General features: G+C 35.2%; 1 protein-coding gene across 1 annotated transcript in view; it reads left to right on the top strand.

The window, feature by feature from the left end:
- LEPR (leptin receptor) overlaps positions 1-16540 on the top strand; it is a 97216-nt gene that overhangs the window by 38316 nt on the left and 42360 nt on the right. The window contains exons 6-12 of the mRNA XM_032136369.2: positions 1424-1568; positions 4154-4444; positions 4603-4720; positions 7807-8006; positions 11822-11970; positions 13012-13171; positions 13279-13361. Of these exons, the coding sequence (XP_031992260.1) occupies positions 1424-1568; positions 4154-4444; positions 4603-4720; positions 7807-8006; positions 11822-11970; positions 13012-13171; positions 13279-13361 (1146 nt within the window). The remainder of the gene's footprint in view (positions 1-1423; positions 1569-4153; positions 4445-4602; positions 4721-7806; positions 8007-11821; positions 11971-13011; positions 13172-13278; positions 13362-16540) is intronic.

The raw sequence follows: 16540 nt of genomic DNA, 5'->3' as shown, positions 1-16540 counted from the left end.
CTTAGCCCACATACCCCAACCCACTACAAGACCCCATTGCAGTGCTCCATATACCTATTGTGATGATTCCAAATAAAGTCTTCCTTACTTCCTTTCTCTTTTTCTTTAACAGTTCATTCCGTAAGTATTTATTGAACACCTGCTACATGCCTGGAACTGTTCTGCTTGCATCAGGATACACAGATAGCAGGACAGGATAAGAGGAATCTGGGGGTGCTGGTAGGGAATGGAAGGTTGCAATAATAAATGGAGGTTGGGGAGGGTGACATTTGAGCAAGGATGTGAAGGAGATAGTGGTGTAGATATCTGGGTAGTTGAGTTCTAAACAGGGAGAACAGCAATGCAAAGGATGTTGTGGCTGAGGGCAGTGAAGGTGACAGCAGTAGTGGTTGAAGTCAGAGGCCAGTAGGGGAGGAGAACGTGGAGCCCAGTGAATGGCCTCTTGGGCCATGTGAATACTTTTGGCACTTTACTTTGTGAAACTAAGTTTCATATAATTCAGAAGTAAAAATCAGTCTTTTTAGAACTGGCAAAAAAATTTAAAACATTTTATTTTCACAAGGAGAACGATGGGAATCCTCAGTGTCACGTATGGAGAAAACAGAGTTAAGGCTTCTGTGGGTTTCAGCTTTCTCATCTGTAAACTGGAGATAATCTGTAAACTTGAGGATTTTAAATAGGAGTTATTAATATCTGATATTGTTTTATGCATTCCTGATGCTTTTCATAATTTTTAGTCTGTGACATGCTCCCCCTACCCCAAAAGCAGTCGTTACAGGCAGAGAGTTTATTAACTTTGGAGTACATTTTTGGGAAGCTGAATTTTGATCTCCCAGGCTCAAGTGATCCTCCTGCCTCTTTTTTTTTTTTTTTTTTTTTAAGAGATGAGGTATCACTATGTTGCCCAGGCTGGTCTTGAACTCCTGGGATCAAGTGGTCTACCCACTTCGGTCTCCCAAAGTGTTGGGATTACAGGCATGAGCCACCATGCCTGAGCAGGCTCAGGTTCTTAAGACTTTTCACGCCCTTCTGTACAGGGACACTTGTAGTTCTTTTTCTACCCCTGCACAGCATTTTCTACCAGGTGTGTGTTGTAGGTGTCAATAGTGGCTTAAAGCTTTCCACAGATTTTAGCTGCATTTCTTAAAATTCTAAAGGTCATTTATTCATCATGATTCAGTTAACAGTATTTGCTAATTATCATTATGATTTTTTTCTTGCACCCATGGGCTATTTAAAATTTTATTGACTAATGTGCAAACATTTTTTTGGTTATTGATGTTTGTTTTAATTCCACTGTGGCCAGATAACTACTGTGTAAGATAGTAATTCTTTGAAATTTGATGAGATTAGCTTATCATCACTTTTAGTGAAGGTTCTACATCAGCTTGATGTTCTGATATTTTAATATAATATTTAACAGGCTGACAAGATTGTCTCAGCTACATCCGTGCTGGTAGACAGTATACTTCCTGGGTCTTCGTATGAGGTTCAGGTGAGGGGCAAGAGATTGGATGGCCTAGGAATCTGGAGTGACTGGAGTACTCCTCATGTCTTTACCACACACGGTAGGTTATGTAATAGCCACTTCTACTGGGAGGGAAATATATTTCCTGAACTTGTCTTTGTATATTATAAACATCTTACATTTTGAGGCCTTAAAATGAAAGGAGGAACACAATATCAACTTCCTTGTTTAAACTTTGAACAGGCCAATTTGTGAATTAAAATTCTGTCAGAGCCTCTAGGCTTGTGTGTTTCTATTGCAGTATATTGTAAGATCGCTTTTCTTATTAAAAAGAAAAAATTAATATAACAGCTCCAAATTAACAAACTCAGAAAGCCATTTGTATTGATAATTCCTTACTTTACATTTTAAAACCAAGCATATTTATTTGACATAAAATTCAAATATTAATGTTTTACTTTATATTATATAATAAATGAATTATTTTTACTCCAGATGCTTGCTTTTGAGAGTTTTCAGTACCAGTGTTCGTATTTTAAAGGTTATCTTTAGCATCGGAACATCTACAGTTTATTCACAACTTGTTCATGCAGCTGATGTGCAAAGTTTTGCATAGAGGCTCCAGAGGCTTGGAATAGTCCTAGACCTGTTACATGCAAAGTTATGACTATAGAAAGACAATAGTCCTTTGGCTGGTTGTCCCATCTGTCAAAAGGGCAAAATTTTTCTTGTTCAGACTTATTGAGATTGATTATGGCCTGTGCAGAGATAACACGTACCATGCAAATATCAATCCATTTAACAAGTTTACTTATTGATTGCTTACTATTTTAAAAGCATTGATTCGTCAAAAGGCAAGTAGCAATAGTAGTTTAAGACATTGACTTTGGAGTCCAACAGAAGTTTATAGAAGTTCTGGCCCCACCACTTATTTGGAAAGTTTCTTAACCGTTCTATGCCTTAATTTCCTTATCTGTAAAATAGGGATGTTTTACATGGATATGAAATATCCATATAAAATTAAATAATGAAATGAAATAATTAACATTGGTCATGTGAAGAAAATCATTATTGTTTTCTTATTCTGCAAATTAAAAATTGCATAGTATGTCATATGCAGATAAAATGTGTATCTGTATTATTAATGTTTTGCAAATTAAATATTCAATCTCATCTCAATTTCAATAAATTTATCCAGTGTAAATTTCACAAATTGTCAAGTTTTTATTAACTTAGTTTTCTTATTTTTAAGCTAATATTTTAGCATCTAATCATGTAAAAATACTATGACTTTAATCTTATTTTTCAATTAAGCCTTACTATATATATTTGATTTCAGAGTGAAATGCTTTGAATTTTCTTATCATCTTTAAAATGAAAAACTTCAGCTTAATCCATGAAAACTCAATTATACTTTTTATTTTTAAATAAGAATTATTCTGAGACTTTTGAGGCAGTTGAGTAAGGAGGTTGTGGCGCATACTGAAGGTAGGTTAAGATAGGTTAATGTACTAGGTACTTGTCCACAGTAAGTAATGTACAAGTGAAGCTTGAGTGCCACCCCGGCTAGGATTATACTCAGTCATGCTCATAAATGTAATGGTCTGGCTTCTGTGCAGTAATTTTATGCTACTAAGTTTTTTCCTGTTTCTATTTGATTATGGACATACAAAACACAAATGTTTTGAATGAATTGTAAGTATATAAACATTGACGTTTACCATGCTGCTACAGAATAAAGAAAACTGAATAAAAACCAATTAGCATATTTTTGTTTCTGTTTTTAAGGGTAATCCCAAGATATGTGTGAAAACAAATTTTCATAGTCTATCAGCAGAAAATGGTTTACCTTAACTTTACAACTGAAATGTACTGATGTTTTTGCAGTGCACTGTGGTGGAAATAATTTCTTCCTATGTAAACCATCATTTACTTGTATCTTGTGTGTCTTTGAATATGATAGGCAAATGAAGTTTACAACAATAGAGGACTTTAAAAATAGTATAGAATCATGTGTAGGCATTAAAAAAATCATGTTTTAGGAAAATATTGCTTCCTTTGCCCTCATCCATAGGATATTGGCATTAAATAACTCAAAATGATAGTACAAACCAGTACTTACCATTTTCTCTGCTTTGTATATTGCTGCATTATCATTCGTATGACATTCCTATTTTTTTACTTATATCTCATATCTTTACCTACTTACTTGAAATTTTTATGTATCCAAACAAGACAATAGCGGCAATCATTTTTACTTCAGAATTTTGCTTCATAGTGATTTGTTTTAAGAACTTGTCCTAGGTTTCACTGATTCCCAAAGCAGGGTCTGGTGGAAAATATGTCATTGTAGAATTAAACTATGTTTTGTTTTAGTTACTTTCCTGCCTATCAGTTAGCAAGTGACAATTACTGGCTAAAACATATTTTATGATGAATAAGCCTCTCTGTTTAGAAGATTAGTGAGGACATTCATGGAAGCTCAGCTCACTTTAGAATGAGAGCACTCGGGACACTAGGTAACTGTACACAAACAGGCAATTTCAGCATTATCCAGTGTTTAGTACACTCATTTTATTTTTGGCAGTGTAACTCTGGAATGTGTTGTGAATATTTTTCGATGTGGTACAAATTACTTACAGAATGTTTTGTCTTCATCTGATATCCTTTCTTCCCTCATTACAGATGTCATATACTTTCCACCTAAAATTCTGACAAGTGTTGGGTCTAATGTTTCTTTTCACTGCATCTATAAGAATGAAAACAAGATTGTTTCCTCAAAAAAGATTGTTTGGTGGATGAATTTAGCTGAGAAAATTCCTCAAAGCCAGTATGATGTTGTGAATGATCATGTTAGTAAAGTTACTTTTTTCAATCTGAATGAAACCAAACCTCGAGGAAAGTTTACCTATGATGCCGTGTACTGCTGCAATGAACATGAATGCCATCATCGCTATGCTGAATTATATGCGATTGGTAAGAAATGGAGGTTTTGTTCATTTTGTTCCACATTTAAATTTTCATTATGGACCCTCCTTATATTAGAGTCCTGTTAAAGATGTAAGAAAAATTTTTTTTCATTGAATTTTTTGGAGTTTTTGCTTTATATTAATATTTTAATGTGTTTCAAATAGATGTCAATATCAATATCTCATGTGAAACTGATGGGTACTTAACTAAAATGACTTGCAGATGGTCAACCAATACAATCCAGTCACTTGTGGGAAGTACTTTGCAACTGAGGTATCATAGGTGCGTATTATTTTTGCCGTTTTGTTTTTCTATGGGCATGGTGAGATAAAAATTTTCTGTAGAAATATTACAACAGTAGTCTTACAGATTATTTGCTTCCCAAAAGAGGAAAGTATAATATAATTAATCAGGAAATTTTTGAGGGATTATGTAAATTGGTGATTCTTGAAAAAATATTCACACCTGAGGTTAAAAAAATTGTAATTTGTTTTTACTTCAAATGATCTTTTCTGAAAATCAATCAATTCTGAAAAATTTGTATTTTAACTCTTGAATGAAATGCAAGGAAATGTAGTTTATATGTATTTTAATTTGACTTAGTTGACTAGAGGAGAATGTGAAAGATTATAAAAGTTTCATATCATTTGGCTAAAGATTAATGTTTGGAAAAAAGAGGTAGAAACAGATTATAAGAGATAATATGAATGGTTTTTAGGACTAAGTGAGATTATTTAGGAAATAAATACTTATGGTTAATAAAGGGTAATGTGTTCTAATGAGAAGTAATTTGTGCTTGGTTATTTTTACTCTTCTATGTTTTAAAAAGAATTCAAGGCATTGTTTTATAGTGGTCCCTTTCTCTCTAAAATCATTTTATCTAAAATGATAACCACTCTTGATTAGATGATAGATTTTTATTTTTAAAAATATCCCATAGTAGTATTCAAGTAAATATACTGCTGTTAAACACTGTGTCCCAATTTGTATTTTTATTTGTAGTGGAGACTTTCAATTTGTATAACATGCTCATTTATTCTTAAAATATAAATTTTCAACTAGAAAAATAAATTCCTTCTCTCAAATACTGTGATCTGAAGTGCATTCCTAATGCTGCCAGTCTCTTCTTATGTAGTATTAGGAAAAAAATGTGGCAATTCATACATTTCTCAAATAGCTGCCTTCATCCTACCTAATATGAGTATTTTAAAATCAGTAGAATGTTCATGATATGAAATTTTACTTTTATAATCTGTCTTTACGTTCTTTTCATGGCATTTTCACATTAGAAAAGGTGTTTGTGGAAAACTATTATATTAAGCCCCATGCCTCGTTTCTCTTATTAACATTTACAGAATAACTATGAGACTACATTTACTTGGGTGAGTTTCTTAACTTCCCTAAGCCTCAATTTCCTTGTCTGTAAAACAGAGAGAATAATATGACTTACAGTGTTTCTGTGAGAGTTAATGACATATTTCACCTAATTATAATCATATGATATAATTTCTCCTTGTAAATATTCAATATATGGTTTTTGCTGTCACGATAATGATGCCAACTTTTCGATTCCAAGTGTACTAGTACTGTGCTTCTACTTTGTTCTTATTTTCTACCCCCAGATGACCCCTCACTCCTCATTTTCATTTTTGCCCATGCACCATTTATTCACACACACACACACACACACACACACACACACACACACACATATTCATGATTGTAATTTTGAGAAGACAAGAAAAAGAAGTGGTATAGAAAATAGAAAATGACAGAAGAATATAGATTTTTTAGCTTCTTCTAACTTCCTCACTCCTATCTCTTTGGAAAGAGTAATTGCTACTTTAGCCATTTAAATATAGTATTCAGAGCAAGCATTGGCCCAAGAAGTTATTTCAAAGAAGAGGAAAAAGACTTTATGGCAAGTTTGTCCAACCCATGGCCTGGGGCCCCATGTGGACGAGGATAGCTTTGAATGCGGCCCAACACAAATTCATAAACTGTCTGAAAACATTATGAGATTTTTTTTTGCAACTTTTTTTTTTTTTTTGGTTCATCTGCTGTCGTTAGTATATTTTATGTGTGGCCCAAGACAGTTCTTCTTCCAGTGTGGCCTAGGGAAGCCAAAAGATTGGACACCCCTGCTTTATGGGTTCTGAGGTGGAGTGTTGGCTGGGACTCACTTATAAAATTTTTTTTAAAATTTTCTTCTCTGAGAAAAGGAGGAATATACATGGTTATATAATTCACATACATATCTGAAATTGGTATTATATTAATTTCTATTAATTTAAACTAGAAAATTATATTCACCACTCATTTGTGGTGAAATTTAATTCTTTCTTCGAAGTGTGAGGAATTTGCCTGCCTTGCCATCTCAGGAATGCTCCGTGACTACTTTCATCTATATTTTAAATATTCTATCACTAATATATAATGTTTGTTTAATTTTCAAATTATTGTAGGTTCTGTCTCTAACTGGATCATTTTCTTCTTTTTAGAGTATTTATTTCATTTGCATCCCTGCTTAGTGTCTAATGAAATATTTAATAAGAGTTACTGTCAGTTTCTGTGGAAAGACAATATAGAATTGGGAAAAATTAAAAAATTCCTTTCTAATAAGAACGTCTTTTTTTTAGATGGAGTGAAATTGTCTGTACTTCATTTAATTTAATTTAATTTTATTTTATTTTTGAGACATTCTCCCTCTGTCGCCCAGGCTGCAGTGCAGTGGTACCATCTCCGTTCACTGCAACCTCCGCCTCTCAGGTTCAAGCGATTCTCTTGCCTCAGCCTCCCTAGTAGCCAGGACTACAGATGTGCATTTGTAGAGACAGGGTTTCACCATGTTGCCCAGGCTGGTCTGGAACTCCTGGGCTCAAGTGATCAGCCCGCCTCAGCCTCCCAAAGTGCTGGGATTACAGGCATGAGCCACCGCACTGGGCCTCCTGCCTGTCTTTTAAACTTGGGGTCTCCAGTCCCCGGGCCACGGACCAGTACCTGTCTGTGGCCTCTTAGGAACCCGGCCACAAAGCAGGAGGTGAGAGAGCAGCATTACCAGGTGCGCTCCACCTCCTGTCAGATCAGCAGCGGCATTAGATTCTTAGAGCAGCAGAACCCTATTGTGAACTGGGCATGTGCTCCTTATGAGAATCTAATGCCTGGTGATCTGAAGTGGAACAGTTTCATCCCGAAATCCTGAACCATCTCCTATCCCCCATTTGTGGAAAAATTGTCTTCCATAAAACCAGTCCCTGGTGCCAAAAAGGTTGGGGACTGCTGTTTTAAATAACAAATCAGAATTCTCAGATATCTTCTTGTTGCTTTTATTAATGTACACTAATTGACTATTTTTGTGTCTTTTAAAGGAGCAGCCTTTACTGTTCTGACATTCCATCTATTCATCCCATATCTGAGCCCAAAGATTGCTATTTGCAGAGGGATGGTTTCTATGAATGCGTTTTCCAGCCAATCTTCCTATTATCTGGCTATACAATGTGGATTAGGATCAATCACTCTCTAGGTTCACTTGACTCTCCACCAACATGTGTCCTTCCTGATTCTGTGGGTATGTCAAGCTGTGTTGTGTCTTCATTTGTGTTAGCAGATTTGTATGCAGATTGATGCAGATTTAATGTTATATTTTGCCATTTTCTGATCACATTAGATTTTGAAAAAAAATTGTTCCTGTTTACAGTGGTATTGAGAAAATCAGCCTTAGGAAGTTTTACAGTTTTGAATTAATTTCAAATTATTTATAGCAGACAATTTTTAGCAATAGGAATATTTTCTGCACACTATTAGATGAAATACATGGGTCCTTATGAATGACTTTTAGTAATGTTTTTCTAAATAAGGCATTATTTTATGTTTTTGTTCCAATGTAGTTATGAAAACATGCAATATTTTTAATCCAAAGGTTTAATTTGAATATCCTGAGGGTCTCGATAATCTGAGTACTCATAACTCAAGCCTTTAATTTGTGAGGCTGTATAGGGCACAGAAGCATTTAAAATAGCTAAATTGAAGTGGAGGAAATAGACAACAATGACATACATTATATTTTAAACATTCTTTTCAAAAAAGCTTTTGATTTCAAAGATATTATGAGAGCCCTTGGAAAATGTGATATATTCTTTCCTGTTCATTGTGAAATCTCTGAGAAATGATTGTGCAACAGGAATGCAAAAATATCTTTTGGTGCTGTTACATATGTATAACTAAGGAAGCTTTTGTAAATATTTTCTAAATGCTTGTTTTCAATATAAGATGTCTAAAAAGAAAAACAAAAATGGGATTTTCAGTGAATTTTCACCTCAAATAAAATATTCCTCAGTAGGAAACATGTTAGAATAATGTTCCATAAAAATATTAATATACACTATTTTGTTGGGGGATTGTCAAAAATCAATATTTGAGTCATTATTTTTCAATTAATTAATACACATTTGAATGAAAACCTATATCCAAAAGATACAGGATAAGATTGTCTTAATTATAAGATTTCTTTTTCAATGTAAATTCCCAGTGAATTCTCTCCCCACTGTTTAATTCCATTTTAAGTGATTTTTACTGCAGTGATACTTAATGTCCTAGAATATAGCAAGGAACCCTCCTACACTCCCCCAAACATGCACGGATAATAACACACTCACTTATAAGATATGACAAATGAAGCCTGGATTCAGTAACATATGTTACATGAATAACCTATGGTGTTATCCTTTTCAAAACTAAAATAACGAGTTTAGGTTGGGCTTATATTGCCTACTTAGTACTAGGAAGTAACTCAACGTTGGGATCCAAATGCCATCTCCACTTATTACTAGCCTTTAAATCCGGACTAGCCACATAGGCACGCTGTGTCTGTTTTGTCATCCATAAAATGTAGACAGCTCCTCATACCTTCCCAGCATGGGTATTGAGGGAATCGCGTAAACTATTGAACTTCAAGCATATCCTTTCTGCAGACTGGATATTCACTGCCAGTCTGCAGAAAGGATGTGATTCATGTGATTCAGTTAATTGCAAACACAGATTTAACCTCTTACAGTCTCTTGAATATTGATACTTCCTTTCCTGACAAGAAATTATCAAGAGGTGAAATACAGTATATATCATCTTCCTGGGTTGGTGGAGAATGCCTTTTTGTTCTATGAAGAATTGAATAATCATGATAAACTTCACATGAAGGAAAAAGTTTAGGTATTTTTGTTATCAACAGTCAAAAGTATTATTGTTGATTGCTTAAAAATGATTTTAAAATACCGTATGAAAGGGAGACTGTACCTTTACACAGTGTTGGTTTTTGGCAAGTGAGACTTGGAGCAAGAAAATAATAAACACCCATATTGTGCCAATCCAGGTATTAAGTTTTCCCTGTGAATCATAACAGTAGTATGATTTATAAGACATGGGGAAATAAATCAAGAAGGTAAACCCTGGAACTCTATCGTCACTTCTCTCTTAATTTTTCTTACACAGAGTGTCTACATTTGGCCTTAGTTATGGTTTGGGTTATTTAGGTTTCTTTTTGTTGGTGGTGGTTGGTTGGTTGGATGGTTTCATATATTAGCCCTTCAGCTTCCCTTTTTGCTACTGCAGTTATTTCCTGCATACTCTAGCCAAGGGCCATCTCTCACTTTAGATTGTCCACTGGCAGGGGTGGCTGTCAAAATAATGACCAAGAGGAGGGCCATCCCAGCTGCAATCCCAGAGGCCTCTGCTCTACCAGGCATTGATCTTTTAGGTTCTGGGCCATGGGCAGGTGTGGAGGGCATCCAACCTGAGCAGTTCTGGAGGAGGTATCCCTCAGGAGAGCAGCTCTTTACCAGTTGGCGTGGATGTACTTAACATTTTTAACAACTGTTTTGGCATACCAACTGAATTTATGTCCTCTACATGGAATCTTCCAGTCTTAGTGCAGATAATCAAGGCATGACTATGTAAATGTAGTACGCATCATAAAGTTGATGCTTGGAGTCATAACAGAGTTAGGGCTTCAGAGACGCACTGTTATGCTTGGGCTTTCAGGCTTTTAGTTTAAAATATGCCACATTTCCAAAATGAAAATGTGGCATATTTTAAACTAAAAGCCTGAAAGCCCAAGCATAAAAACCAAACACCGCATGTTCTCACTCATAGGTGGGAATTGAACAATGAGAACTCATGGACACAGGAAGGGGAACATCACATTGCGGGTACTGTTGTGGGGTGGGGGAGGGGGGAGGGACAGCATTAGGAGATATACCTAATGCTAAATGACGAGCTAATGGGTGCAGGAAATCAACATGGCACATGGATACATATGTAACAAACCTGCACATTGTGCACATGTACCCTAAAACCTAAAGTATAATAAAAAAAAAAAAATGCCACATTTCCACATTGCCTTTTATTGTCAGGAAGAGTGGCCCTCAAAGTTAAAAATTAAGAACTTGGGGAAAACTTATGTAGTGAATCTAAGCCTAAGGTAAAGTTTTTACTTTAGCTCTGAAAGCAGCATCATAAAAAGGTGATAGGAAAACAGGGAAGATAACTTTTTTCTTTGCATTTCTGTGATTTTTACATTTTGCCTTTAAACATGACTTGTTATGTGTATATACGAATCTATTTTAAAAATCCCTTGCTATTCAGATCACCTTTGCCTCTATTACTGCCTATTAAAAGCCTGTTTTCCTCAGATTATAGAAAACCAAGGCTTTGCTCTGAGAGACTATCTCTGACCTTGACCTGGAAATATTTAATGATATACAGCAGCGTAGGAGTTTCACATTCACACATGTGGAAATTGATGCAGTCCATGGGTGCCTTTAATTAAATTCAATGAGAACATTTTTATGATTTTAGATGTTTCAGATGGTATATATATATATATATATATATTTTTTTTTTTTTTGTCGCCCAGGCTGGAGTGCAGTGGCGCAATCTCGGCTCACTGCAAGCTTCACCTCCCGGGTTCACACCATTCTCCTGCCTCAGCCTCCTGAGTAGCTGGCACTACAGGCGCCCGCCACCACGCCCGGCTAATTTTTTATATTTCTAGTAGAGACGGGGTTTCATTGTGTTAGCCAGGATCAGTATATTATCTTTTGCTTGCAGAGCCAATGGTTCAATTTCTAATCAGGTACTACTACTAGCTTTCAGAGTAACATGAATAATGTATTGACTTTTTTCAGTCAAGTCTATATTTGCAAAAGAGAGATAAATCCCTCTTTTAATATGTCACATAAAGTAATAAGGAAACAAATGAGATAATGAGTGAGAAAGTTATGAAGAAGATATTACTTGGTGAATACAGATGTATGAAAATATAACACAATGTTTTTAGGCATTATTACTATTTAAATTACCATCAGTTAATACTGTTGTAAAAATTTCTAGTGAAGCCACTGCCTCCATCCAGTGTGAAAGCAGAAATTACTATAAACATTGGATTATTGAAAATATCTTGGGAAAAGCCAGTCTTTCCAGAGAATAACCTTCAATTCCAGATTCGCTATGCTTTAAGTGGAAAAGAAGTACAATGGAAGGTACCTTTTACTTAGAACTTCAGCTTTCCTCATTAAATGCTATTTTTATAATATTTAAGAGTTTAATTGCATTAGATTAATTTTATTGGCATAAAAGTACATTCTCCTGTATTCTGTAGCTATTTTCATTAAATAGATTTATCTAAGTCTAACTTTTTTAAAGAACAAAGTTTCTTGAAATCCATCACTCCCTGAAGTGTGTTTTACAGAACATCAGTTGCATATTATGTTCCTTGGAAAAAGATTAAATGGCTAAATCAGTTTAGGCAACCCTGTATCACTGTATCTTCCTTGTGTAGTCACGGTATACATATTACATATTCAAGGTTTGGTGAGGTCCTTCATTAAAGAAAAATTTGTGACCTTATTTCATCTCATGTTCCCCAAACTAATTTTTCCAAGGAACTGTTGGTTCTCTAACATCTGTTCATATCTTTTAGTACACACATGTTTAATGGAATGCATTTTGGAAGAAGCTGCTTTTCAAACAGAGTCATTCCCGTAGTGGCAAGCGTGCCTATGATGGCATTCCGCATCAGCTTTGTGATGGCAGCCTGCAAAGACCCAGAAATATCAGAAACACTTATTTTATCATTAGATCACAATGAGATCAACTAAAACAAATGTGACAGTTTAGCTGCTATTGAAGGATACTGAATATCAGCGAGTTGCTACAGTAGGTCCTATCTAACCAATACGTTTAAATTCTTTTTAAATTCTTAAAACGTCTTTGTGGGTAGAGGATTAGTGGACAGGGTTTAGTAGTAGGGTAAGAGAGTGTTTGAGAAACAAGGTTGCAAGTAAACCAGTCCAAAATCTCGTCATCATCAGCAAGGGAGTGACAAGATAAATAAGAAAATCCTTGACTTGAAGGAGTTTACAATCCAAGCCTAATTGTGACTATTTCTGAAGGCAGGAAACACAGACTCAGTTCTCTTAATTTTGGAATAGTGTTAAGGTTTAAAATAAAATGTACTTCAGGGCCCTTTAGATACATGTGTGTTGGTAATGATCAATCTAATGCTTTGACTTATTTTACAGATGTATGAGGTTTATGATGCAAAATCAAAATCTGTCAGTCTCCCAGTTCCAGACTTGTGTGCAGTCTATGCTGTTCAGGTGCGCTGTAAGAGGCTAGATGGACTGGGATATTGGAGTAATTGGAGCAATCCAGCCTACACAGTTGTCATGGATATAAAAGGTCTGCAGAGATTTTGTAAATGTGTTTTGAAAGTGCGTAAGTGTGTGCTTCAAACACGGCTGAAAAATATTCCTTCAAAAACATATACACAATTTGTCATTTTGCAGTTCCTATGAGAGGACCTGAATTTTGGGGAATAATTAATGGAGATACTATGAAAAAGGAGAAAAATGTCACTTTACTTTGGAAGGTATTCCCAATTTTAATGTTATTCTTAAATTGTATTTTTGTACTCTTAAAAAATTTACTTCATGGTCCATAATCCTGTTATTAATCTTTGGAAAGCTCAACAATCCTGTATTTTCATTTTATTTATGAGATGTATTTAAAGAGAGCTAAGATGTACAGTGGCTGAAGCACTGGCACAGTGTTAGGAGACTTTCATTCTCTTCTCAGCTTCACATATTGTAGTTACGTCAGTACTATTTTGGCAAAGTTACTTAGACTCTTTGGGCCTCAGTTTTCTCATCTGTGTAAATGTGATATTGAACTAGATGACAGGCAGTGTTTCTTGGAGTCTAAAAATTGTATTCATATTTAATCCTGAACAATGTAAATGTCACCTTCCTCACACACCGCAAGGGCATCAAACACATGACAGAGTTTTCCATTTATGTGATGGCGTATAAACAATGGATATTCCCATATATGACGGCTGTTTAGCCTAGTAATTTTCAAAGCATCCTCTCCCAAATGAACTGATTTCTATTTCAAGTGAATAGTTTATTTGGTCAGTAAATGCCAAATTTAAGATTGACTTGGGAATACAACACATGAAGTCAAATAGTATTTCTGTCACTCCAAATGTGAATTGTAAGTTTAATACCCAAGGTTGAATGAGCACATGTTTGAAAATGGTTTCCGGATATAAGAACAAAGCCTATGTAAAAGTTGTGGTATATAAGAATTTATGTTCATTTGGTTTCTAAATCCAATTACTCTATAATTTCATTTGGTTAATAATCAATGCAATTTCTTAACTCTTCCATTTCAATATTTCTTAAAAAAATTTTGTATTCTTTTATCTTATTTCATTTCTTTTATTATTGCTCTCTTTAACAAATTTAGTTTATTTTGTTATTGCTCTCTTTTCTTTTTCTAGCAAACAATTCCTTCAACACATTTTAATATTTCCAACTTAAAGTTATCATTAGAACTGACAGACATTTATGAGCCATTTATTGTATTCTGAACACTTCATACATATCTCCACCTCCCGGGGAATTCAGGACCTGTATTCTGAGAGATTGAGTGGGTGGTTGAACCCACCGCGGAAGGGGGCACTGCTGAATAAGAAACAACAGTCTTGCCTGACAGATTATTTTTCTCATATTTTTGGTTTTATCTCCACGGGTACTGTTCCAGATACCTGCAAACTTCTACAGTGAGGGACAGGCAGTGATGTTCCTATGTTTGTGGTAGGGCCAGCTATGAGCAGAATTTAAGTAGCTTTTCTTTTTCTTTGATTTGTCCTCTCAGAGCTGTAGTCAACAGCCCTTTGGCCTAGGCTGCAGCTACCCTTTCCCATTGCAACATACTCTAGAACAAAACAGTTGTCTTTCTCCAGACAGTTTTTATGTTTTCCTCATATCATGGATTCCACATTTCCTCAGCAATGCTGCCAATAGAAGTTTCTGTAATGATGAAAATGGTTTATATCTGCATTGTCCAATATGGTAGCAACTAGCCACACCTGGTTATTAAGCACTTGAAATGTGCCTAGTGTGACTCAGCAACTGAATTTTAAATTGTATTTAATTTTGATTAATTTAAATTTAAATGGCTGCAAGTGGCCAGTGGCTGTCTTTTTGGACAACAAAGCTCTATGGGTTCTTTAGGGATGATTTGTGGAAGGGAGACAGGACCCTTGCTAATCTACCATCTTTGCAGAAACTTGAATGCCTTTTATTAGTCAAATTGCCTTTCATTAATTTTGTTTTGTGCTGTTTTGTTGTGGTTTCCTAAACTGAGATAATAGTTCAATGATTACGGTTCTCCAAGCCTATGCCTCTTAAACTGGGATAAGATTTGCTTAAGGAGTAAGCCACGAGGCCCCAGGATAAGTATGGCACTTTTAAAAAAAACATCATTTCTCTGGCATTTTAAAAATAATAAACTTTATGTTAAGGCAGTTTTAGAGTTACAAAAAGACGACAAAAAGACGGCAAAGATAGTACAGAGAATTCTTATGTATTCCCACACCAAGTTCTCTCTAGTATTAACATCTTAGGCTAGTATGATACATTTGTTACAATTAATTAAACAATATTGATATGTCATCATTAACTCATCTGTAATTTATTTCAAATCCAAATTTCCTTAGCTTTTACCGAATGTTCTTTTTCTGGTTCAGGATTCCATCCAGGATAGCAGATTTCATTTAGCAGTCATACCTCCTTATGCTTCTCTTGGTTGTAAAAGTTTCTTAGATCTTCTTTGTTTTTGGAATGTTCTTCCATTTGTTTGTATCCTCTTTTATTTCATTGAGCAGTGGTTTGCAGTTCTCCTTGAAGAGGTCCTTCACATCCCTTGTGAGTTGGATTCCTAGGTATTTTATTCTCTTTGAAGCAATTGTGAATGGGAGTTCACTCATGATTTGGCTCTCTGTCTGTGATTGGTGTACAAGAATGCTTGTGATTTTTCTACATTGATTTTGTATCCTGAGACTTTGCTGAAGTTGCTAATCAGCTTAAGGAGATTTTGGGCTGAGACAGTGGGGTTTCCTAGATATACAATCATGTCATCTGCAAACAGGGACAATTTGACTTCTTCTTTTCCTAATTGAATACCCTTTATTTCCTTCTCCTGCCTGATTGCCCTGGCCAGAACTTCCAGCACTATGTTGAATAGGAGTGGTGAGAGAGGGCATCCCTGTCTTGTGCCAGTTTTCAAAGGGAATGCTTCCAGTTTTTGCCCATTCAGTATGATATTGGCTGTGGGCTTGTCATAGATAGCTCTTATTATTTTGAGATACGTCCCATCAATACCTAATTTATTGAGAGTTTTTAGTATGAAGGTTGTTGAATTTTGTCAAAGGTTTTTTCTGCATCTATTGAGATAATCATGTGGTTTTTGTCTTTGGTTCTGTTCATATGCTGGATTACATTTATTGATTTGCGTATGTTGAACCAGCCTTGCATCCCAGGGATGAAGCCCACTTGATCATGGTGTATAAGCTTTTTGATGTGCTGCTGGATTCGGTTTGCCAGTATTTTATTGAGGATTTTTGCATGCTCATGGGCTGGAAGAATCAATATCATGAAAATGGCCATACTGCCCAAGGTAATTTATAGATTCAATGCCATCCCCATCAAGCTACCAATGACTTTCTTCACAGAATTGGAAAAAACTACTTTAAAGTTCATATGG

Source organism: Hylobates moloch, unplaced genomic scaffold, assembly GCF_009828535.3.
Source record: "Hylobates moloch isolate HMO894 unplaced genomic scaffold, HMol_V3 SCAFFOLD_18, whole genome shotgun sequence".
Taxonomy (NCBI): Eukaryota; Metazoa; Chordata; class Mammalia; order Primates; family Hylobatidae; genus Hylobates; species Hylobates moloch.
Note: the sequence above shows the minus strand (reverse complement) of the source record. Positions and strands in the feature narration are given on the sequence as shown.